The sequence below is a fragment of the Serinus canaria genome, chromosome 5 (genome assembly GCF_022539315.1).
Source record: "Serinus canaria isolate serCan28SL12 chromosome 5, serCan2020, whole genome shotgun sequence".
NCBI lineage: Eukaryota > Metazoa > Chordata > Aves > Passeriformes > Fringillidae > Serinus > Serinus canaria.
In genome coordinates, this window is record NC_066319.1 from 18,261,608 (window position 1) to 18,285,864 (window position 24,257).

Below are 24,257 nucleotides of genomic sequence, written 5' to 3' on the forward strand. Positions count from 1 at the left end.
GCCATTTGGTTTTGGGTACTTCCTGAGTTATGGTGTCTTCTCACAATAGCAGCAGACGTCAGCATGGCTTGTCTTGTGGCACAGACTGCATAGAGCAAAGTAGTATTGCCCACTGTGCCCATTCCTGTGAGCTGGCAGTGCATCATGAAATTCCTTTAGTGCACAAGAGGTAAAGACAGGATGATTTTCATGAGATGAACTGATGGAACCTATGTGTAGCTGTTGTGTAGTGGGCTTTACTGATAGAATTGAGTGCATTTCAGAGACTGCAGTGAGATTAATTCCTACCCTTTATAGGTGGACAAACCAAAGCATATAAAAAAGTTGTTCAGAAGATCAGGTGCTGAACTGAGAATACAATCAGAATATAACTCTCCAGCCTCTCAGACCTGTGGCTTCTCCTTTCCCTGAGTGGAGAGGGTTCATGCACAAGCATGATTAAAAATACCAGAAAACTATGCCTTGACTAGGCTATTTCATGGCAACTAATGCTGACATCTGTTGATTTCTTTCCAAGGCTCACAGAGCAAATGGGGAGCAAATAGAAAGGATTGGGATGTATAACATTGTAATATTATTCCACATCTAAACCCCAGACCCCCATCTTCCTGTAGTTTGATGCCTGTACTGGCGCTGTTCACCAAGGGCAGGGAGGGTAGGTTATTCTTCTCCTCTTTATAGCAGCTATACTGTTCTCACCTCTCCTCTCAGCCCTCCTTCCTTTAGGCTGCCAGGACTGCTGAGCACTGCAGCTTCTGATGCAGTTTTCACCATGAATACCCCAGTTATTCTGTAATATTTTCATCCAGACCATATCTTTCCTAGTTTTTTTTGCCAAGGTCACATGAAACACTGTTAAACCCCTCAGCAGAGTCAGTTTTTTTGTGCTTGCCTGGTCTCTCTACAAGGTCTTTGTCATAGAAAGAAAGACACTTCATTGGATCTGGTTGTGATGTATGAGGGTGGGATTTTAACTACCTCCCAAATACTGGGTAGATGCTCCCACATGGTTTGTCAGTTTTGTTTTTTCTTAGAGTTGAAGTTTAACAAAGCAACCCATAATTCTGACTCCTCCCTTTTCCCTTTTCTAAGATGGTCATTGTCTTTATAACTCTTCTGGAAGCAACCTGGTCCTGCACAAGCTGTCAGGTGCCACTTCTGATGGCACTGAGGGTTGTTCTAAAATCCTCTGGATTCATTTAATCCAACTAAAAGCTATATAGCTTATCTATTTTGTTCCTTATGCACTCTAACCTGAGGTTAAATATTACTGATATTGCTGGTATTAATTTTGTTGACTGCCTGATCAACTGCCTGTAGTGGTTTTTTAATAGACACTGAAGTAAAAAAAAAATCATTAAACACTTCCTTCCTTAATGATGTTTAATAAAAGCTTACAAAGCCTCTTAATAGATCTGTTCATCACTTGTTTTCCTTTACTAATATTGTACAAGTGCAAGCTTTAACATGTTTTTTTCTCTGTTAGTTGCATGTTACTTTCTGCCATGGCCTCTCTGATTTTTATCTTGGTACATCTGTACCACCATTGCTTGTAATTTTTATCTCTTTTTCCAGAATCTACATGCTTCCTCTCTGTGGAGGAGGTTGCTGAAGAACCATAAGATTTAGTCTCTTTGTCCATGCATTAGGACAGCTGGTGAATTAGGTGTGCTTTGTTTAAGGACTGGAGGCTCCTATGAGGTTTTACCTCAGAAGAGTTGAATAATTTTCATTTGGTTTCATATTCAACAACTTATTTTGCTCTTCCCACTTTTTCTTTTCCTAAGACTCAGAGACTTTATAGTTTACTCCTTCTCTACCAATTTCCTTCCTTGCTTTTCTGTTTCACTGCATTTCACTACTGTCAGCATCAAATACTCCTCTGAGTGATTTCAAAGATTTTGCATCTACAGTATTTCTTCTTGCATATGGCTGAACAACCTGTGGAGCAGCCTGTGCTCTTGTGTCAGCTCATTCCTTGCTTCCCCTGATTACAACAGGTAACCACTGTCATGTTTCAGTTTGGCTAAAGTTTCATAATTTGGTTTCTAAATTGTTTTCTTATGGCCTGAATTCACCCCAACCTTCTCTGCCCTCTCTGTCAGATCTTATTCCAATTTACCAGCCACACTGAGGAGTTAAAATGCTTGTTTTACAAAATCCCTCAGGGAAGAGAGCAGCAAAGAAAACTCAGAAATGGTTGATGTGTGTGTGGTAGAGGGTTGTGAAAATCAGTATAGCAAAGTTAACTTCTAGGCTAGTCTTTCTGAAGTGAAGTCAGTAAACTGAAGACAGAGCTGATAGAAGTTTCTTGTGAAGACCCCATTTTGCTCTTGAGTGAAGAGGATGAAGCCATTAACTCAGGCACTTGCTCCTTGCCAGCAGAGTGTTCTGCTGCATTGGCTGAAACAATTGTTTTCATCTCATAGAAGTCCAACAAGTAATGAAACTTTAATCCTTCTGTTTCCTAAGCAGAACATCATGTGTTCTTTATTTTAATTGGATTGAGGCCATGCAGATACTTCATTAGTATAACTATGGGCCTTACATAAATTCTTGTGCGTAAGTTCTGATCTCCTGAACGCTGTTTCAACTTCATTTTCCTGTGCCTGTGTGTGCCTGCTGTATTCTGTCAAAAATCCTGCCTACTGTGTATTTGTGTTAGGCAAATATTGTAGTTTTGACATTTACTTTTATTATCAGATTAAGATGGGTGGAGGAAAATGGGTGGAGGAAAACGATAAGGTCCAGAATAAGCCCAGTATCTGATCACAGAATTATTTGGGTTGAAAGGGACCTTTTAAAGATCATAAAGTCCAGTGCCCCTGCACTGAGCAGAGGCACCTTCATCAACAGCAGGTTGCTCTGAGCCCCAGAAGGATCTGTGTGTTCCATGATCTTCCCAGGCACAGAGGGGAGGCTGACAGCTCACAGGATCTCCCTCTCTACCCTTTTTTAAGATGGGTGCAATGTTTCCCTTTCTCACCTGGGACTTCACCTAACTGCCATGACTTTTCAAATACCATGGGAGTGGCCTGACAACCACATCCACCAAGCCCCCTTGGGACTTTGGGATGCATCTTGTCAGGTCCCATAGACTAAGGCATGTTTCAGCTGGTTCTTCAGGTGGTCTCAAACTTGATCTTCTCTTACAGTGGGAGGGACTTGCTCCCTCAGTCCCTGCCTTGCCCCACTCAAGAGGTGTGGGAAAAGTGATGCTGCAGAAAATGAAACACCTTGTCTGTTGTTCCCAGTTTGCCAGTCATGTTCATAAGACATAGCACAGTTTTTTGACTTTCTTTTCTGGCAGATATACCTGTGGAAGCCCTTCTTAGTATTCTTTGGGTCCCTTGACAAGTTCAGCTCCAGCCACACCTTGGCCTTGCTGACCCCATCTCTGCAGATACAAGCAATATCCCTCTGTTCTTCCCAGGATACCTCTCCCTGCTTCCACTGACTGTGCATTACCTTCTTGCTCTTTTACTTTGACCACCAGCTCTTGAATCATCCATGAGGCAAGACCTTTCTGATTTCTCATGTGTGGGGATTGAGAATTCTTGTGCTCTGTGGAAAGTGTTCTTAAAGACCTGCCAGCTCTGCTGTGCTCCCTTGTCCCTGAGGGCACTTTCCAGGGGGGTCTTACCGAACTTAGAAAGCAAAACTTAGGAATTTTGCTTTCCTAAAATTCAGTGGCCTGACTTTACTCTGCCTGATCCTTTTTCTGAGGATTGTGAACTCCACCAAGGCAGGATCACTGCAGCCCAGGCTGACTCCAGTCTTGATGTCACCGATTAGATCACTTGTGCTGGTGAATAACTCGTCTGGTATCACATCTCCTTTGGCAGGGGTGTCTATTACCTGGCTTGCCTGGCTTAAGAATTTACCCTCAATGCATTCCAAGGCTTTCCTGGATCACTCACAGCTTGCTCTGCTACTTTTCCAGCAGATGCCATTTGTTGAAGTCCCCCAGTAGGATGACAGCTCTGATCATGACTTAAAGTTTCTCTTCTGGATGCTAGAGGTTTGTACGGTGCAAACTATGTGAAGAACTTAATAGATGCAGAAAATCTAGCCCCAAAACCAAGAAGCTCTGTGAGCTTCTCTACCCTCTAAGAATTGATGCTTAGAGGGTATAGAAGCTCACAGAAATAGTGTTGCTGTGTTTGCTTATCACTGTGCATATCGTTCAACCTGTTCAGTTCCCCCATGCTGTTTACAACAGAAATTCAACAGCCACCTGCTGGCACATGAGAGTTTGAAACTCAAATTAACTCTGAAGTGAGAACAGCTTTTGTAGTTCTGTATAAACAAAAGTTTGTTAATTCTATAATTATCCTGGACTGTCTGTAAAAGAAAATTAACGTTCTTTAAATATTGTTGACAGAGCAACAGGAGCTCAGGTTTTCATCACTAGAATTATGACTCTTCCAGGAGTAGCAGCAATCCTTCTTACTGCTGGGTACTGCCCATTGCAGTGAGTTCCTCGTCACTGACCGGAGTTCCCTCGAGCTGCTTCCACAGCTCTGATTTGGTTCAATGCGCTTTGTCCAACAGGCATGAGAGAGGGAAAACTAATTATTTCAAAATTAAAAAAAACCCAAACAACAAAATGTGAAAAGCAAATTAATGATGCTAAACCCCGCTGTGTTCCCCAAGGCCAAGTGCCACAAGGCCGGGCCGTGTCACGGTGTGCGGCGGGGCCGTGAGGGCTCCGCGCCGCTCCCGAGGCCGCCGCCTGCAGGCGCCGCTCCGGGCCGGGCCGCGGCACTCAGGGCCTGGCACCCTTGGGCCTGCGGGCACTGCTCCGCCACCGGAGAGCCACACAGCCATCTCAGGACAGGCAATGTGCACTCGGAAAGCCGAGCGTGCCCTGGGCTGCATCCAAAGCAGCGAGGGAGGGAGGCGATTGTGCCGCCCTGCCCTGCCCTGCCCCGCTGTGCCCTGCCCTGCCCAGACCCCAGCTACAGCGCCGTGTCCAGCTCTGGGCTCCCCAGGACGGACAGGACATCAGCCCGTTGGAGCAACTCCAGGGTGTGAGCACCTGTCCTCTGAGGAAAGGCTGAGAGAATTGGGGGTTTTCAACGTGGAGAAGAGAAGGCTGTGAAGTAACCTAATTCTGGCCTTCCAGTACCTGAGGGGAGCCTACAGGGAAGATGGAGAGGGATTTTTATGACAGCACATAGTAACAGGACAAGGGGGAATGGCTCCAAACTAAAAGAGAGTAGGTTTAGTTTAGATACTAGGAAAAAAACTGAGGTTGGTGAGGCACTGGCACAGGTTGCCCAGAGAAGCTGCGGATGCCCCGTCCCTGTCAGTGTTCAAGGCCAGGCTGGACAGGGCTCTGAACAACCTGGTCTAGTGGAAGGTGTTCTTGCCCATAGCAGGGGGGGTGGTACTAACTCCTCTTTAAGCTCCCTTCCAACCCACATCATCCTATGATTCTATATACTTTCATTTGTTACAAAGTGCAGACCAGGTACTGTTCAAGAGAATGTTAACTGCAATGAATTTTCATGTGTACTGACACCTAGGAACACATAAATCTTGTAGGAAATTTTATTTTTCCCCTCTAGGTTACACTAGTCTGCAACTTTCCCCCACAGGTCACTTTTTTCTTTTTTTCTTTTTTTTCTTTTTTTCTTTTTTTCTTTTTTTCTGTTTTTCTGTTTTTCTTTTTTTCTTTTTTTTTTTTGCCTGCCTTAACTCTACTCTGTTTGGCAGCCAGCAGGAGCATGCAGTGTAATCCCAGAAAGAACTGCTCTCAGCACTGTCAGTGAGCAGATGGCAGGTAGAACTGATGTAACTACACTCAAGGTTTGGTTTCGACACCCACCATTTTAATATCTAAATAGTCATGGCACTGAGCCATATCATAAGGGCCTTTCCCACTGCATACAGTGGAAAGATTTCTATCTTGCTGGGACAGAGCAAGTCTTGCCTGGCATCTTAACCACCCACAAAAATTAGTCAGGTGGTAACTAGTTGAGTATGGCTTTACCCCTACTTTACAAGATTTTTTGTGCTTCAAAAAAGTAAAAGAGCAGCTTTCAAAAGTAAAAGAAACTTTGAATGCTGAAAATGTCATAAACCTACCTCAGTCCATGACCTTGTCAATAATCTATTTCAGGGAGCACATTACCACCAGGTTTTTCTGATACTCTTCTATATCTTCCAGTCCTACTTGGTTGATGCTTTTAATGGTGGAAGTGAGCTTTGTCACTGAAGGTATGAATGGGTATGACAGTCATGTATTCCTGTCATGCACTGCTATTTTACATGTGTGGATCAGCCTCAGCTGGTTGGGGTGTAAAGTGAGGCAGAACCTGGCAGTTATGTGAATACAAATTGTGTTTATTCTTCCTTCAAAAAAAACCCCTCTTGTTGCTCTCCTCAGTACCCAGACATTTGTGAAGTACAGATATGTTTGGAGCAGTGCAGGGGCATGCAAATATGCTACCCTAAATCACATCAATTTTCCATGAGCTATTCAGCATCTGTTCTTGTATTCTCAAGGAGGTTCTGTCTGATGACCACTGCATGTGGAGAAAGCTCCTTGTGCTACCCTTTTTCCTGTGCTATGGTGAGACTCCACCTGGGGTTCTGCATCCAGCTCTGGGCTCCCAGGCACAGGAAAGGCTGTTGGACCTGCTGGAGCGGCTCCAGAAGAGGGCTGCAAAAATTATTAAAGGTCTGAAGCACCTCTGCTGTGAGGAAAGGCTGAGAGAATTGGAGCTGTTCAACCTGGAGAAGAAAAGACTGTGGGGACCTTGTTACAGTCTTTCTTTGTTATTAAAGGGGTCTTCTAAGAGAGATGGGGCCAAACTGTTTAGCAGGGCCTGTTGCAATAGGACAAGGTTTTAAACTAACAGAGGATAGATTCTGACTAGTTATAAGCATCCTGATTTCAGTTGGTATAGAGTTCATTTTCTTCCTAGTAGCTGGAACAGTGCTGTGTTTTGGATTTATTATGAGAACTGTGTGATTCCACGGATATTTTAGTTTCTGCTAAATAGTGTGACTCTAACCCAAGGACTTGCTGGTTTTCCATGCTCTGCCAGCATGGAAATGCACAAGAGAAGAGGGAGCCTGGCCAGGACAGCTGATCCAAACTGGGCAAGGGGATGCTTCATGTCTTAAAATGTCAGGTTCAGTATAGAAACTGGGAGAAGTTGGCCTGGAGCCACCAATCACTGCTGGAGGACAGGCTGGGCCTTGGTCAGCAGGTGATAGGCAGTAGTACTGTGCATCACCTGTGTTTCTTGGGGTGTACTCCTCTCTCCCCTTTCATTGCTATTATTCGTTTTGTTATTGTAATTATAATTGTTTTTATTGTTATGTTTTGTTTTAATTCACTTATTAAACTGTTCTTATCTCAGTCCGTGAGTTTTGTTTGTGTTCTGATTCTCCTCCCCACAGGGTGGTGGGAGGGAATGAGCTAGCAGCTGCATGATAGTTTCAGGCTGGGGTTAAACCACCACTTTCTTAAATATAAGAAAGAAATGTTTTATATTGAGTGTAATAAAACATTGGGACAGGTTGCCCAGAGAGGTGGTAGATACCCAATCCATGGAACATTCAAGGTCAGGTTGGACAGGGCTCTTAGCAGCCTGGTTTAGTTGAAGCCATCCCTGCTTATTGCAGGGGTATTGGACTAGATAATTTTAAAAAGATCCCTTCCAACCCAAACAATTCTATGATTAATTTAGGTGTTTTTTTAGTGTTTCTTCGATATTTATCTGTGATGACTTCTTTAATTTTTGCTATTGCTTTTGCTATAGAAATATTGATGTTGCTTGTAATAAAAGATTGTCCTTCACAATTTTGCCTTTACAGGGCAAAGAGGAAAACTTCTACTGTGGGACTCTGAAGATGGTCATCTTCTCTCTCCCCTGTAATCAATTTCCTTGCCCCTTCACAATATTTCCTCTTTTTGGTACAGAACTTTGATGACTAATAGTTAATTTTGCAGGCAGCTTTGCAAGTGTTGCTGTCATAGAGGTTTTAAAGAAAAACTTTAGCTCATACAGTGCAGGGAAATGCAGTGACTGCTGTTCTGGTCGCTGTAGCAGGGAATGTAGTTGTAACCAGAAAAGCATTCAGAGTCCAAGAATCACCACTGAAAAAACCCACTGAACTATTTTTGTGTTTTCAGGACTTTTTATGGTGACATGTTTCTCAGGCAGTGTCAGCCCCTCTGTTCCTGATGTTGCCAGCCAGCATGAGGTTTTGGGAACAGGCTCTTTACACTCGCTGTCTCACTTAAATGTTCTTTAAGTTAGATAGCAGTGAGGCCTCTGTCAGACTTTTTTTTTAATATTAGTTTTCCTCTTGCAAACCCATTGAGCCATCTCTCTACTTAAACTCATATCTGCCAGGAAGCCTCTGTCCTGCAGCACTCTGCTCCCTTGGCTTGCAGAGTCTCCTGATTTCCCTGTATTTGAGTTACTGGCATATGTGTCTCATTTATCCCTCTTGGAGCAGAAACTGCTGGCAGATTGGCCCTGGGTATTGCAGAAAATCTCAAGCAGTGGCAACTGCTAAGAGATTGCCATTCTTTGTCTTGTTCTTTCTGTGGTCCCACCTAGGTTACTTGCAGCACTGTCTTCCCTTAAAAATACGCCATAACTATTTGAAAAAAAACCTTTTTTTTTTTTTTTTTTGGTTGATCTCCCAGTCCTGTTTGTGACTCCGTAACTGACCTTGCTGGGGTCACCCTACTGGAAATGCTGGGGATGTGATTCAGGTGTGACACTGGAGCCCTCTCTGTGCAGGAAAATTTTCCAGCTTACATGTACTATAAGGTAAAATAATCATATGCCTAATGCTCTCCAGTTATATCTATAATGCACCTGTGCTCTTTCACATGGCTGCTTGAAAAGTGTAGTTTTCTTCAATATTTAACTTTTCACTGTGGGTCCTAAGATTTTCAAGCTTTTTCAATCCTAAAGATTTCCTAACAAGCATAAAAAAGTTCTGTAAAGAGATTTTAAATGCTATAAAGTTTGACTTCTTTTTCATAGTTTCTTTTAACACTGCCTTAAAAGGGCCCTACAACCCACAGGCTGAAAGAGCATTGATTTTAATCTGTCTGCATGGCACACTGAGGTGGTTTAACTGTTAGTTCATGTCAGAGTTGATATGGGTAAGGGGAAGAAAGCTGTCACACAAAGTTGGGTTGCTGAAATATTTCAGAGAATAATTAGTTTGAAAAAGTAGGCTATTGTCCTTATGCAGTGCCAGGGAAACTGCATGATACAAAGTTATTCTTTTTCTTACTGTCATTTTCTTTATGGATAAGAAGGTGGTGATGGTGACACTTTCCCTCCCTTTCAGTCAACTTACTGAGTGGCAGTACATTGATTTAAATGTAAAGTTGTACATGTAATTTTAAAGTTGTAAATGCAATTATTTGGCACCTAAAAACCCACCCTTTCCAAGGCAACACTTAAATGCCCCATGCAGCCTCAGAACTAAACCCAGCCCTTACTAAGACTACTTCAGATTTCTCCTTGGGAGGAGTAATCTTAACTATGGCTGAATGCATAGGTATGTTTTTCTATGTGTGTCTGTTTTTTGGAGGAGATGAGGGAACCTATATCCAGATAATACTTTCTGCTGTCATTTCTGACTTGTTCTAGATTACCTGTAAACCTTTTCTAATCTGATACAGGGTGATATAGAATAGAGGTCCCTATGCACAATTTCTACCTGGAAGCTGGGAGTGAAAGGGTGAAGAAGCGTATTTTAGACATGGGTAGAGGAAAATTATTTTGTCATGTGGCCTTAGAAGTAAAGAAGAAAAATGTTTTAATGATGTCTTTGTTTTTTACTGATCACTTTACCTTTCACTAGCAAAGCACCAAAGAGCAGCCTCAGTCTATCTGGGTCTAGTGACTTCATCTTGACTGCGCTGCCTCAGAGGGATAAAGATGTGTGTCTTGGTACTGATATTCACCATGAAATAAACTTAGGTGTCAGTTGTAAAACAGTAGATTCACTTTAGGGCCTTCTGTAGTTGTCATTAAATGTTAGCTCCACAGGAGCTCAGACAGCTCTGGCAGCTGGGAGAGGAGGATACTGTAAACTGGGGTAGGAAGGAGAAATCCAGGAGGAGTAAACATGCAGAAACATCTGGAGCATTTCAGTCAAACCAAGTTTCCCAGCTGTGGTGGGATGGCTACATTATCCTGGTGCTCAGACACAGCTCTTTGTTTTCCCTCCTTTATCTCTGTGTGGCCTTCCTTTCCCCACCAGGAATGGCAATGGAAGAATGCAGGAACTGACCTGCTTTTACACCTTGGCAGGGGAGGGCTGGGCTCCCAGTCTGGATTTCCTCCCTTTCCTGCTTCCTACAGTTGGGCTACAAACTTGCCACAGTTTCTGTCAAACTGTAAACAGAAATTATGAAAGTTAGGAAAATTATTCCCTCTGCTCCTTTTATTGTAGGAAGAGAAACTGAGGAAATGTGAGACTGTGACTTGCCCTGAATCACACATAAAATATTAGATGAAATGGGGCATTGGCTTTTTTGTTTTTGCATTCTTCGACACTGTGAGATGCAGCAATATGAAAAGAGATCCCTCTTTTTTCAATTATAATAAAGGATAGAATTATGCTGGTGCTATCCTGATACGTGTTTTTTGTTTATTTTCACACTGTTTTTTAATTTCTTGCAAAAATATGTACATCAGACATTGTGGGACTGTCACAGCTTTGCCTCCCCTGGTTTTGCTGGAGGGACTTTTGCAGGGCTGGAAAATAGATGGAAGGCAGCTTGCTCAGCTCAAGACTTGAGATTTTTAACTTCCTCCAAATTCCTCTTACAATGTATTATCTAAATTTAAGATGGCATTTTCTGGGTTGGAGAAAGACTGTGTTCCTGGCTGCTACTGCATTTGCCATTGCTTTAGATGAATGTTTTTAATAGTTTTTTAGCAGAGCTGTTATGGTCAAAGCCCTAAATATGTGTTCTGGTAAGATTCTCTTCCCTAGTTGCCTGCCTCCATGGCCTGATCTCTCTTCTCGTTTTGTTTTAGACTGTGAGTCAGTCTATTACCTAATCTGTTCACATGTTGCTATCTCTCCCTTTTGGTATAAACTGCTGCCATTCCTAACTTGACCATGCAGTTTGACAGGGTCAGATAGGGGGATAATCAACTCTTGGATGGAGCAGGGATAGCAGCAGGATATTATATCCTAGTATGGGACCTCAGGACCCAAGTTACTGAGTGCTGGGAGCAGTTGCAAGCTGAAAGAGAACTTGCTGCTGCCCTCCAGGAGCCTGTGGGCAGACTCACCCCGTCCACATGGCTTGGCAGTGGCATTGGAGTGATGGATAGGTCATCTCAGCAACTGATCCCTGATCCTGTTAGGGCCAGGGGCAGGCAGGGCAGGGAACCCTGTTGCTCTGGTGCTGTTGAGACCATCACAGGACAGCCTGGCTCTCCCTCCAGGCACACAAACCAGTTTTGTATATGTCCCCCAAGCTGATTAGGGTTTGGGATGGGAACCCCACTGTTCCCCACTGCTTGCTGCAAATACAACTGCTTCATGTGCCCTTTCTCTGCCTATAACTTCAATTAACCCCACTTACTGTGATGCCAGGACCACTGGGTAATTTCCACAATGCAGGAGGTTAGACCCATCGAAAGGAAAGTCCAATCACTGTCTTTAACAAAGAAATCTTTCTTCCAGTTACTTGTCTGGTCTTGGGCAATCTCTTTAAGCAGATGCAAAACAAAACCCGCATTCAGTTGGTGTTCACACAAAGTTTTTCCATTAATGATTTACAGAACCTAGATTTGGGTTACAGTTTATTACAGATCTATCACCAAAGACAACTTCTGCTTTTCCTGCCTTCAAGGAAGTTGAGATTTTTCTAGGTTTTAAATGCCACCTAAAATGAGCCCTCTTTAAAATACATGTTCTCTATATGTTAAATGAGAAGCAAGAGAGAGAAGAAAACTTTTCCTTTCCCTTTTATAGGTGATCTTTAATGTCAGCACTACAAGTCTTTTGTAACCCCTTGAATTTTTAAACTGCTTTCTGAGCTAAGTTGGATATTGCTGACTTTAGAAACAAACCAAATCAAAACACTTGGCCTTTTCCCTTGCAGGGTAGGTCTGCAATGGAGTAACCAACAGGACTTAAACTAATTCTTGAATATTTGATCCTGGTATTTGAGTTGGGCAGGGGTCCATGGGGCACCAAGAAGAAATCTCAGCTGCTGCTCTAGCACCTACAGCGAGGCAGATAAATTAGTATGTGGCAACAGGGCAACCTGGAAGTCACTAATCTCTGAAATGTAATGAAACTATTAAAATGTGACATCCATTTACTAAGTGCTTGCTTGTGATTTATGGCTCCTGCTCTGAGACTTGCAAAAAACAATTTAAAGGGGATGCTGGGCGGACCCTTGTGATTTCCACCTCTATACAAGGCCATCTAGCAATCCTTTTTCTTATTGTCAAATCAGTGTCAGCACAAGGACACTGATGCCCAAAAATGGACGTTTTATCCCTGTGAGAGAGACGAGGACAGTATCTGGCCTGTGAAAGGTGCGGGATGTCTCAGTGAGCCGGGTGGTTCTCAGCCCTCTGTACCCGGCCCCGGCACAAACCAAGCCCCATATCACAGTGCAGTTTCTGCCTCTTTCCTGGTGGTAATGTGTTTATAAGAGCAGGTGGCATGCTTAGCAGAGACGGGGGGAAAACAACAAAAGACTGTAGTTGAATGCGTTTTTCTTTGAAAACTAGTGTTTTGTGGAAGAGTGACTTAAATATTTGTTTTGGTGGGAGGAGAAAGGCAAGAACGAACCTCCATTCGGGAAGAAAACAACCACTCTTTTTCCTGGAGACAGAAAAGAAAGCGGGCGTCCCCGCTGTTAACTTCCAAATCCACCAGCGAAAGGTTGCTTTTTGAACACGCAGCGAGCCATCTTCTCCAGCCTTCCCGGCTGGTTCTGGAGTAATTGCTCCAGCAGGAACGAGTTAACGAGATAAAGAAGAAAGCCCCGGAGCCCCACCTCCCCCCCGCGCGGCCAGGTGTTCCCACGCGTGGGACGCGCCGCGGCGGGACGGTGCGCCCCCGCCCGCTCCCGGGATGCGGTGCGAGCCGGGATCCTCCATCCCAGCCCCCTCCCTGGCGGCGGCGTGAGGAGGAGGAGGAGGAGGGTCGGGTCGGCTCCAGCGCCTCCCCCCTTCCCCGCCTCCCTCCTCGCCGAGCGCAGCGCCCCGAGCATGGAGCCTGCCTGAGACGCTCCGTGCGCTCCGGCAGCTGCTGCGGCGGCACAACATGGAGGCGGCGGCGGCCGCGCCGCTCCCGCTGCTGCTGCTGCGGCTCCTCGCCGCCTCGGTGCTGCGCTGCGAGCCGGGCTCGGCCGGGGGTAAGCTCGTCGGGGAGTCGCGGGGCCCGGGCGGGCGGGGAGGCGAGCGCCGCTGTCCCTTTTGTTGTCGGACTTGGGCAAACTTTCCCCCGCGCTCCGCCGAGAGTGCGGCGGGGAGGGGCGGGAGCGGGGCCAGGCTCCCGCGGAGGCACAGGACGCGCACATGGACGAGACGGGCCGGGAGCAGGACGGGAGGCTGCCTGCGCCGCTTCCCCCCAGAACTATTGCTCCTCGCCACTCTTTCCTGCAGAAAGGGTGCGCAGGAAAAGGAGGCCTCTCCTCTCCTCTCCGTTCCCTCGGGACCTATCCCGCTTGGGGGCGAGGCGGTTTTCCCTCGGGGTGGCTCAGGTAAACGCGCACAGTTGCAAAAAGAGAGACAAAAGTCGCCCACCCCCCTCGCCCCCCTCACTCCCGTCCTTCCGCGGTCCCGGGCAGGGATTTCTGTGGAGTTTGGAGGGGTCGGTGTCGGATGTCGCTCAAACTCTTGGCCGGGCCGGGGAGGGGGTGGGGGGGAAGGAGAGTTTGCTGTGCGTGCCCTGTGTTTCCCCCCCTTGCCCCGGCTCCGATGTGCGGCTGCAGGCGGGCGGCAGGGGCGGCGCTGCGGCGGGCGGGGGTCCGGCCCGGCCCGGCCCGGCGGGCGATGCCAGAGCTGCAGTCCGAGTGCCCCGTCCCGGGCACGGAGCCTGCCCTCCGCTTTCCCTTGGCCGTCCCCTTTCTAAGTGAGTGTGCTAATCCTTCTAAATCACAAATAAAGGGAGGTGGTGCTGTGTCTGCAGCATCCGTGGGGAGCGGGACGGTGTCCGTTCCTCCTGCGTGCGGCTTCGCTCCCGACTTTGTCTCGCCCGAGACGGGGAGTTCGGGCTGCATGTGCAAGACTTCTGGTTTTTTGCTGCTGCATGTGGTCTGGCTGGATACATCACCCCGGCGCTTGAGCAAGCCGAAGCCTGGTTGTTGCGATTTCCTAGGTAGTTTAGAAAACTCGGCAGTGTGGCCAAGGCTGTCAGAACATCACCTCAGGGCCTCTTTTTATTAGGCCACCCACCTTTTCAAACCTCCTGTAATTATTAGAACTGTCATTTAGAGCAAGAGAACAGACCATGTTCTGCTGGCATCATCATTCTGTATTTTTAGTTGGAGCTCTATATGGGTGTGTATTATGTATTGCTTATTCTGTCTGGATTATATCAAAAAGATGCCCTTCGTATTGCAGGGTCCACCTTCTCCATACATGCTGCCACAATCTTTTAAAAATGGGTCTGAAATCCTGAAATGTGGTTTGTTCATTCTGATCACTTATGTTTGTGTAGAGATGTTCACATTCCTGCTTGACTGAATGAAGCTAATGTAGCTTTTGGGAGAGTGGAGGGTGGAAATTGACTTCTAGGGCTCTTATATGAAGGCTCCTTAAAGGATTTCCTTACATTTAGTTAACAGATTCTAATTGAAAAATTCCTTTTTAAAAAAGGGATAACTTTGCATTTGGAATTCTTAGGAAAATAAGAGTTCATTATAAAACTAAGGAATAAGTTCTGACTTGGAGTTGGGTTTTCTTTCACCTTGTTTGAGAGACAGTGATTAATTTATTATTGTGTATGTTTGATATGAGCAGTCACCTTCCTTAAAATGCATGGAAGGACTGGGCTACAAATGTACAATTTTTAATAATTAGTTAAGGAGTCTTTAGTTACAGATCTTAATGACATTGCCTTTGTTCTGCCTACTTATTAGGAAGGTTTTGTTGAGTTGATCCAGACAGTACTTTTAAGGACAGTTCATCTGTCTTTTTAGGAGGAGCATGGATGTACTATGAGAGGCTCTCCATGGATTTAATTCCCTTTCTGAGCATCCCTACTCTGTAAGGAGATGCCTGACTTTTAGCTATTAAAAGTATTTTGATGTGCTTATCTTAAAAATATGTAAATGCATCTCTGCATGATTAGGGATCTGCTGGGAGCTTCTGCAGCACTACAGCTTCACTGAAGTTTGGCATGTTGTAATAGATCTTGAAAACTTTGGCTGTGAAATAATTTTGCTGTAGAGCTCTAAGTTCTTGCTCTGTATGTGGTGGTGTCAGGAGTGGTTTTATTCATGTGGCTTGAAATAATGATAAACGTGTTTCAGATATGGCTTGTACTTGACTCATTTCACTGTGAAAAGACAAAATCATCATTGCATTTATGCCTTCCTCGAAGGGAGGAATTTCTTGCTCATGCAAAGTATTTAATGCTTTTTCATTTTTTTGAAAATACTGTAAGTTATGGATTCTTACTATTGCACAGTGGGTATTTCATGTAGGGGTCTTAAAATGTTCAAGTAAGTTGAGATAATTCTTGCTTAAGAGCCATCTCAAGCCAAAATTATTTTTACTTAAACTCACAAATTCTTGCTTAACTGCGTCTTGTCGTGCACTTGAATGTTTCCCAAAATAGTGAGATTGTATCTTCATTTTCTTTAATGTAACAACTCTTTGCCTGATACCGACAAACGCAGGATACAGAAAGATGAAGAGAGAAGTGTGACACAGGGAAGTGTGATGGTTACAAATTCTTGAAAGGTGAAGAGAGAAGTGTGACACAGGGAAGTGTGATGGTTACAAATTCTTGAAACTAGGGATGCAACACGAAATAAAAAATGCATTTGAGCACAACCAGCCCTAAAATGACTTTTATTCCATACTGTTTATATGAGATAACCTATAACTAGGGAAACCTGTTGCTGTGGTTAAATGTAGAAGGTAGCAGGAAAAATCACTTACTAATTTGATGACAGGGAAATGTGCTGTGTGGGAGTCCTCAGGTGCATTTCAGTGTCATTTCAGCTGGTCTGTCATTGATTTAAAGGGCTAGTTACTATTTTCCTAGTAACCATTACTAGCATGATGTGAGGGTCTGTCACAAATTATGGTCATAAATCCTCTTGAAATAATGAGGAAATAATGAAAGTTCAGGTTGACTGTGAAGTTCAAGTTCATACTTTCAAAGCACTTTTTTATCCAGGGAAAGTTAAATGTGTTTAACTGTCTTTAGGTATGGTATGTGAACTGATTTGTTGCTATTTAATTTTAAATTAAATTATTTAGATTTATTTTAAAGCTCACAGAGATGCTTTAAAATCACTCATACTACAGATGCCTGAAATACACAGATCAGCATGACACACACAGTCAGTACTTAGAAGAACATGAATGTATTTTGATACCCCAGCGTAAGTTCAACCCTTGCCTCTTGCTGCTTTAGCTTAAGAATTTTTATTTTAGCTGTTTATAATGTAGTTGCTAGTAAAACAGGCAATGGGTTTTGTCCCAGCTGTAAATTTTCTCAGTCCTGCATGTTTCTCGAATCAGGCAAGCCAAGGTAACTTTTTAGCAAACAGAGATTGTTTCTGGGAACTTGTTATCCTTTAGTGTTAGGGTAAGATTTGGCAGAGTAACAAGAAATAAAGGTTACAAAACCTCTCCTGGAATATAGACACACCTGACTTTCTATATAAGACTGTCTCCTGTAACCATGCTTCTAGTTGAAAATTAACCAGCCCTGTACATTTCAAAGCATTTCTCTCTCTTTTTGTCAAAACAGAAATAAATTTCACTTGGTGAATTTCAATTGGTGGTGCTCAGAAATGGCTATAATAACAAGGTTTAGTTTCATGTTAGATCAGTATTTCTTGCAAACTTACTGCATTGTATGAAAGCAGCCTGCCATCTTGAGACTAAGGACAATAATTAGGTTTAAAATCCTTCTTAGAATGAAGGGAAATAAAGATACTTACAATACCATCTTTCTAAGAAATCATTTTTTTTTCCCTTACGTGTGTAACCCAGGGCTATTAAACAGTCAAAATGTTTGAGTTTTGTAAGTTCAGAATTTCTCTTGGGAGTTGATGTGGCTCAAAAAACCCCTAGAGCACTGAGAACCCTTGAAAGAAATGGATGTTATTTTCTGCTCAAGACCTCTGTGGGGAACTCCAATGAGCACCAACCTGAGCTTCAGGGAAGGAATGGCAGTAGAACAATTATCCCCCCAAGGTCGTAGCACAGTCCAGCAACAATACAGCTCTACTGTGCACAGTGGAAAACAGCATTTTCATTAGATTTTGAGGCATGTGGATTGTTCTTTTTTTCATATCCTTTCTGACAGGACATGTCTAACAACACTGCAAGTTCACTTAGGACAGGAGCAAATAATTAAGATGATGGCTAGGGATGCTGGCTAGGCAAACCCATGTGCTGTTTGGACACTAAGGTCTTTCTGAAGGAGGCAAAGATGTGCTATCTCTGATAGCTCACACCTGGGACTTTAAAACTGGAAAAAGTAGTTCTGGAGAGTCCTGCTGTTAAGTTAGGCTATGGAAAAGCTTATGATAGAGTCAAAAGATATTTTTAGCAATTCTTGAGATTTTGTGTGATGAAACAGTTGTGGTGAGAACAGGAAAGAAAATGGGAACTGTGTCCCACAAAGTATTGTTCAGCACAGTTGTTTGTTTGGAGCTTATGGGCCAACAATTCTTCTGGTTTCTTCTCTCTCAGAAAAAGTGGAATGTGAAGCTTAGCAGTGTCTCATCTTTGTAGTTTCTGTTTACTAAAGATTGAAACTATCTGTTAAGGCACACAATTTGACTGAGAAGCTCCAAAGAGTGTAAGGAATGGGTGATGGGCTGGTAAGGATGTTGAGGGTCTATGTAATAAACAAGATTTTTAATTTAGCTGTTCTTTATTCTTGCTTGACTCACACTTTGCCTGCCAGCACAGACAGATGTAAGGTGTCATTTTGTATTGATGTTAAATCCATGAGCAACTTTTGCAAGGATGCCAGTAAATTGACACATGCTTGATTTAAATTGGTGTGTTTGCTCTGGGTGATAAAAGTGCTAAAGCAATTGAAACTGCTTTCAAACCAATAAATAATTTGTGGTGTGTTAGATTAACTTAATGGAAACAGCCTACTGGGAAAAGAGCTTTCTTGACTGTAAATCAGCTACATAATTGTCTTCATTTCACAGTATGAAGGCTTTTTGCTATTGCAATAAACAGCACTGACAGCAGATGCAGTAGTAAGTTCTTGGTGAGATTGTCAGTGGTCTTAGAAATTCAAATGTTGGCATGTGTGTTTAAAATGCGCCTGGTTAATAATATAATAATTTGGCACTTTTACTTTTTGAAATACTACATGTATTTTTAGCTAATTTTGAATGTTCTGCAAGGATGGCATCTGTTATTTATCAATTATACATAAAGAAATTGAGCTTCCCCAGCTACAGTTCATTTACTTTAAACAGTAACAAAAGTTGTCTTTTTTGAACTCTGGTCTTCCTGTTGAGACTATAGATGTAAACCAGGTAATTGTTCAATAAATCAAGTGTGGCGTTCCTGAGCTGTCATGAAAGGTGATGCAACTGGAGAAATTAAGTTGCAAGTGTGTTAGGGTGTAACTCCCTCTACTATGGGAAGTAGAAAGATGGAAAGTGTATTTCTGGTTTTTATTTGGTTACACAAAGGTCTTGATTTTCATGTTTTTCTCATGAATTCTTGTTAAAGGCCATATGGTGTTCTGGGAAAGTGCAGTGTTTTTAATTTGGTAGTTCTGTCCTTACAGGACACCTGTTGGCTGGAGTTTTGTCTGAAGGGAGATAAACGACTGAGTTACTTATCTTGACATCTCTTCATGTGGCTTAGAATTTGATAACATTTTGTAATGGTGATTCCACAGGTTCTTTCTTGCCCTTTCTTTAAATGCCATGGCTGAGCATTTTGTTTATTTCACCATGTTGTTGCATTAAATGTGATGGATTATACATTTTTAATACAGGTTTTTGGAAGTGACTTATTGCACATGATTGCTAAGATGATAAATTCGCCCTGGGGGATTCTTGATCCTCAGCCTTTAAGAATTAGGCTGGAGATAGGTGGGGGCAGTCAGCAGAGAGAGAAGCTTGACCCCTTCTTTCTGTGGTGTTTTCAAGAGTAAAGCAAGGCCAGAGAGTGTGAGTGACTGTTGTCTGCTTTGTGTTTCTGCACCTCTGGGCAGATGGAGAGTAGCAGTGGATTGAATGAACCTGCCTAGTGAACTTCTTGGCTTTGGGGTTTGGGAATCAAATACTGTTATTATAATGTGTTTTTGCAGATGTTCTTTTTCTCTTCTGCTGTTCAGTGCTGGTTTTAATGAAATTAAAAAAAAAGGGGTAGAGAATCTGAGAAGACTCAGATGATGAAAGTGTACAGTGCTGCTATATTCTATTGGTTGTTGATACATCATGTGAGAACTTCTCTGGAATTCTGTATGTATTTGTGGCTTAAGCCATATACTCCAGGGCTTGAATTAGGCACAGATTATGCCTAACAACAGTAATAGACTTAAACCCTGGTCAATAACTTCAGCATGCCTTTTCTGGAGATTGTGATTCCAGTTTCATGGATGCTTTTTCCAGTTCTTGTACTATTTTTCAATAATTTTGCACAAAGACATTATTTTCTGTTCTTCCAGATGGGCTTAAGAAGGGGGAAAAAATCTTTAGAACACAAGATTAGTAATTAAATGGTGTGATTTGGTTTTGATTTTTTTTTTGTCATCACACAACATCATGCTGGTGAGTATGGCTATCAAGAAGGTCAAGTTGCTTCCTTTTGGCCTTGCTGTAGGAGATGCAATGCTTTTTAAGTGGACTTTCCATGATAAGAAACTGATCAGAACTACCTTGTTTGTTCATAGTTTGTGCTCCTGAAGCAAACAGCTGGGTTGTGCGTGGGGCAGGTGAAGATTTCACAGGGATCCCACCATGACACATCTCTGGGGGCTTCCTGGCTTATGCCACCTGTCTCTAGATTTCTTGTAGTTGGGATTTTTTTTTTTTCCTTGTTTCTCAGACTTCCTAAATCACATGTCCTTTAAATCTGTTCCTTCAGGTAAGACTGAAGGGTATTTTTTGTGACATTGAGTGGTCTGCCAGCTGCCTGATTGTTATGAGGTTTTGCTGTTTCTTGCACCCAGAGGGATGCCTGGGCACTCTGTCATGTTGTTTTCCTTCAGCCCATCATTTCTAGGGTGTTGTGAAAGCTGTGGCATGTTCCAGTGTAACCAGACTTTGTCTGAAGAGGCTGTTGAGTGTTGAAATCTGTGTGTCAAGTTTAAGAAAGTCTTCTAAGCTGATTTCTCTAGTTTTAGTTCTAGAAGTGGAGCATAAATGATACTCAAGGCCATGGGAGAGGCCTTATGTCTTTACTGTAATTATTATTCTTCAAGGGTTATTTTCAAATAACTAATAAGGGGCAGTTTCGACAAGTTTTCGTGCAGCTACAAAAATAAGATTTTTGGGGCAAAAAGTGATTGCTTTAGAAGGACAATGCCACAAAGCTGTGGCATTTGGAACTGTTTCTGCTGCATATTTGTCTTCACAATACTGTTTTTAGTTCTGTGGTGGTTTGACCTTGTCTGGATGCCAGGTGCTCACCAAAGCTGCTCTCTCTCTCCCCTTTTCGACTGGACAGGGGAGAGAGAGTTTAACAAAAGGCTCACGGGTGGAGGTAAAGACAGGCAGAGATCACTCACCAATTACTGTTATGGACAAAACAAACTCAGCTTGGGGAAATTAGTTCAACTTATTACCCATCAAATCAGAGTAGGATAATGAGAAGTAAAACAAAATCTTAAAAATACCTATCCCTCACTCCTCCTTTACTCCCTGGCTTCTTTAATTTTATTCCTGCTTTTTTCCCTCCTCCCTGCCAGCAGTGCAGGGGGACTAGGAAAGGGGGCTGCATGTTGTTCTCTACACAATAACTTGGTTTTCCTTGTTAATTTCCCCAGGGACACTCCCACCATCACCCGTGGGTCTGACCTTGGCCAGAAGGGGGTCCATGCAGGAGCTGCCTGGCATTGGCTCTATGGGACATGGGGGAGACTTCAGCAGCTTCTCACAGAAACCACCCCTGTAGTGCCTTCAATCACCAAAACATTGCCACACCAACCCAATACAGGCTCAGTCACTTAGACCAGGATGATGCCAGGAAAATATATTCTGAAATAGAGCTATCTTTTGATCTGTGTTACATTTCATTACAGAGGAAGAGAAGAAGTGAGTTTGCCTCTTGCATAACAGTTTGTCTCTGGTGATGACAGTGAACCACTCATGGAAGAAAAGGAATGGGAGGTTATGAGATTTATTCTCTGTAGTATAACTGGGCAATGTCTATAGAACATACTTGGTATTCTTTCTTAGCACTTGAAGCTAATACAAAAGTCAGTATGCTGTTTCTTGAACTTCTCAAAGCAGCAGAACTTAAAAACCAAAGCCCTAATCCTTTGTTTTATAGAAGGTGTCACCTTTGGCCACTGAATCATAAATTACCCAGTGTTAGCTGTGTATTGGTCCCTACTTACATTGTGCATATTGTTCCAAAAGCTTTGGAGGCTTTGTGTAACTAGTTATTTCAAATAAAACATCACTTATGTATTCTGTCCCTTTTAAGGAATTTTACTCATGGCCACCAAGTTTCCTATTTTCTCTGTCACCTTTTGCTTTTGTTTTCAGTTGCTGTAAACTTTCTGGTTTTAGAAGAAGCTCAGAGTAGAGTTGTCTGCCTTATAGGAATGAATTTTGTCATAAAATACTATAAAATTATACAAATGGTTTTACTTTTGCTTTAGATTTTTCTTCTGATTGCTTCTCCTGCTTGAAATTCAGCACCTTGAAGTATGAGGTGTTAAAGAACCTATGGTTTTTTTTTTTTCCAAAGGGAAAATGTTTTAACCTCAGAAATCTGTATTGCTGACTTACCTGGATGTGTCCATCCCAAAAGATATAAAAGCAAATTAAACTGCTGAGTTATTTGTGTTCCCAAGTGAGAGCTAAGAGGATGAAAATGCACATGGGTGGCATTTTCCACTTAGGAAGTCTGCCCAGCTGTGGATGATTTTAAAAAAAATCTATACAGTATCTGTATCTTCAAAAGCTGAGTAAAAGAAATACGTAGTTAAGGGGAATTTTGGTCTGTCTGGGTTTTAACAGTATGTTTTTTACTGTCTGAATGTGGTAGACTATTACTTATGTTCTAAATCTCCAGTTTGCAGGTGTTCAGTGATGGAAGGGGCATACTCAGAAACAGTTACACATCTGGACCTACTTAGGCAAGCTCCATAGTGAGAGTAGGTAGGGTGTGGCTAATGCAGGAAAAATTATTGTGGAGCCTCAATATATTGGAATTGAATCCTTTGCAGTCCTTCCCTGCCCCGAAAACTGAATTTGGATTTTCTTCTCATCTGGCCTGTCTTCAACAGCCCTCCCATCCTGAGCCACAAAACGCCCTGACTTGATGTCAGCTGTGGCTTTGGAACCTTCACAGGGGGCAGAGGTTTTCTGTGATGCTGTTAAAAAGCTGCACTTTCCAATTGCAAAAGCATCTTTTGGTTCCCTCTGTTAGTCACTTTATGGTTACTATCAGAAGGGAGCCATCCTTTAAAGAGTGAGGAAATATTCCTTGGGGCTTTTTGAATGGAGTGACTGAGTTCTTAAGAGTTCTCATGACTTAGTTTCTGTGAACATTGTAGCTAATGGTGAAATTTGGAGAAATGCACAGACATGAGCAAAACTGTGAGGGCTGGATATACTTGCAGTGAATAAACGATGATCTGCAGGTGTTCAGTAAGTCACAGACAGCTCAAGTGAGCTCTGTAGCTTGTGTGTAACTACCATACCATACAGTTCTCCTGGAGCAGAGACAGAGTTGCTCCTAGTTTCAAAAAATGCTGACCTAGGCAGAAGTAATCTTTGCAAGGTCCTGGATAGTTTATGGTGAAGTATTTCCACAAGGAAGGCTGTGAGACTCTGGGGGGGACAGGGTGGTGGTGGTGGGGAGGTTTTCCTCATGTGTCTATATGTGAGCATGGATGCAGTAAGTATCTGTGTTCTCACATGCTTGCACACTTGGTTAACCAGTTTCTCCTGCTCTGTTTTTTCCCCCTTTCATTCTAATGGCTGTGTTTTTGAATAACCTCCTGTTTCTGAAAAAAAAATCTCCACAAGCCAGAAAACCACAACCATACTTTTTGTGTAGACTTGAATGCCTGATGTTAGCTGTTGATACAGAATTTTAAGGAGGAGAGTTTCACAGTTGCCAAGTATGGGACTGGAATTCGGTATACCTGGATTTGGTTTTGGTGGTGTTACCAAAGCATGGCATGAAGTCTGTGAACTCTCAGCATTTTGTCTGAGAACAGGTGACAGTGATGCAGAAATGGTCTCTGAGTGCATCTTGGAGTGTTTTACACAAGAAGCACCTCAGAGCCATCTTTTCCTGTGCATATGGTTTTTAAATAACCATCTAGGAGTGAACCTGCTTTGTTTGACTCCACTGCATTGTTCTCTTAATGACTGTTGTTCCATTAGAGAGGAATGAAACCTCAGACTAACAGGATGGATAGGTAAGGTATTCCTTAAAAGGCAGGGCAATGAGAATATATTCATCACAATTGTGTGCCTTATATTTAGTGTTCTGCACCTAAATATTTGACCTTGCATAACTTTCCTTCCCTTTTGCAGTCTTTACTTTACAATTTCTGCATGCAGTATCACTTGGTAGTACATATATATAGGTAGTATTTCTTCTTAACTTGAAACTTCTTCTAGGCAGAGATCTTGTATATTGTTTTAAAAACTTTTACCTTCTTTCTTTGTTTTGTTCCCCCCTCTCCCCCAGCTGTTGAAGAACCAAGGCTGCTAAAGGCTGAAATGTCTGTAGGTGGGTAATTTTTATTACCCAGTGGTCAAGAGAGCTCTTGGGAATTTGTTAGGTTACTTCCCTCAGTAGGATGGTGAGGCAGCATCACTGAATGAAAGGCAGAAAACCAAACCCTAAACCAAACAAAAAAGCAGCCCCAAACCA

General features: G+C 43.0%; 1 protein-coding gene across 1 annotated transcript in view; it reads left to right on the top strand.

The window, feature by feature from the left end:
- The first annotated feature begins 13,278 nt into the window (after positions 1-13,278).
- Positions 13,279-24,257, top strand: part of LRP5 (LDL receptor related protein 5) — a 134,495-nt gene continuing 123,516 nt past the window's right edge. Inside the window, exon 1 of the mRNA XM_009102172.4 lies at positions 13,279-13,384. Coding sequence (XP_009100420.1) covers positions 13,294-13,384 — 91 coding nt within the window. The 5' untranslated portion in view covers positions 13,279-13,293. The remainder of the gene's footprint in view (positions 13,385-24,257) is intronic.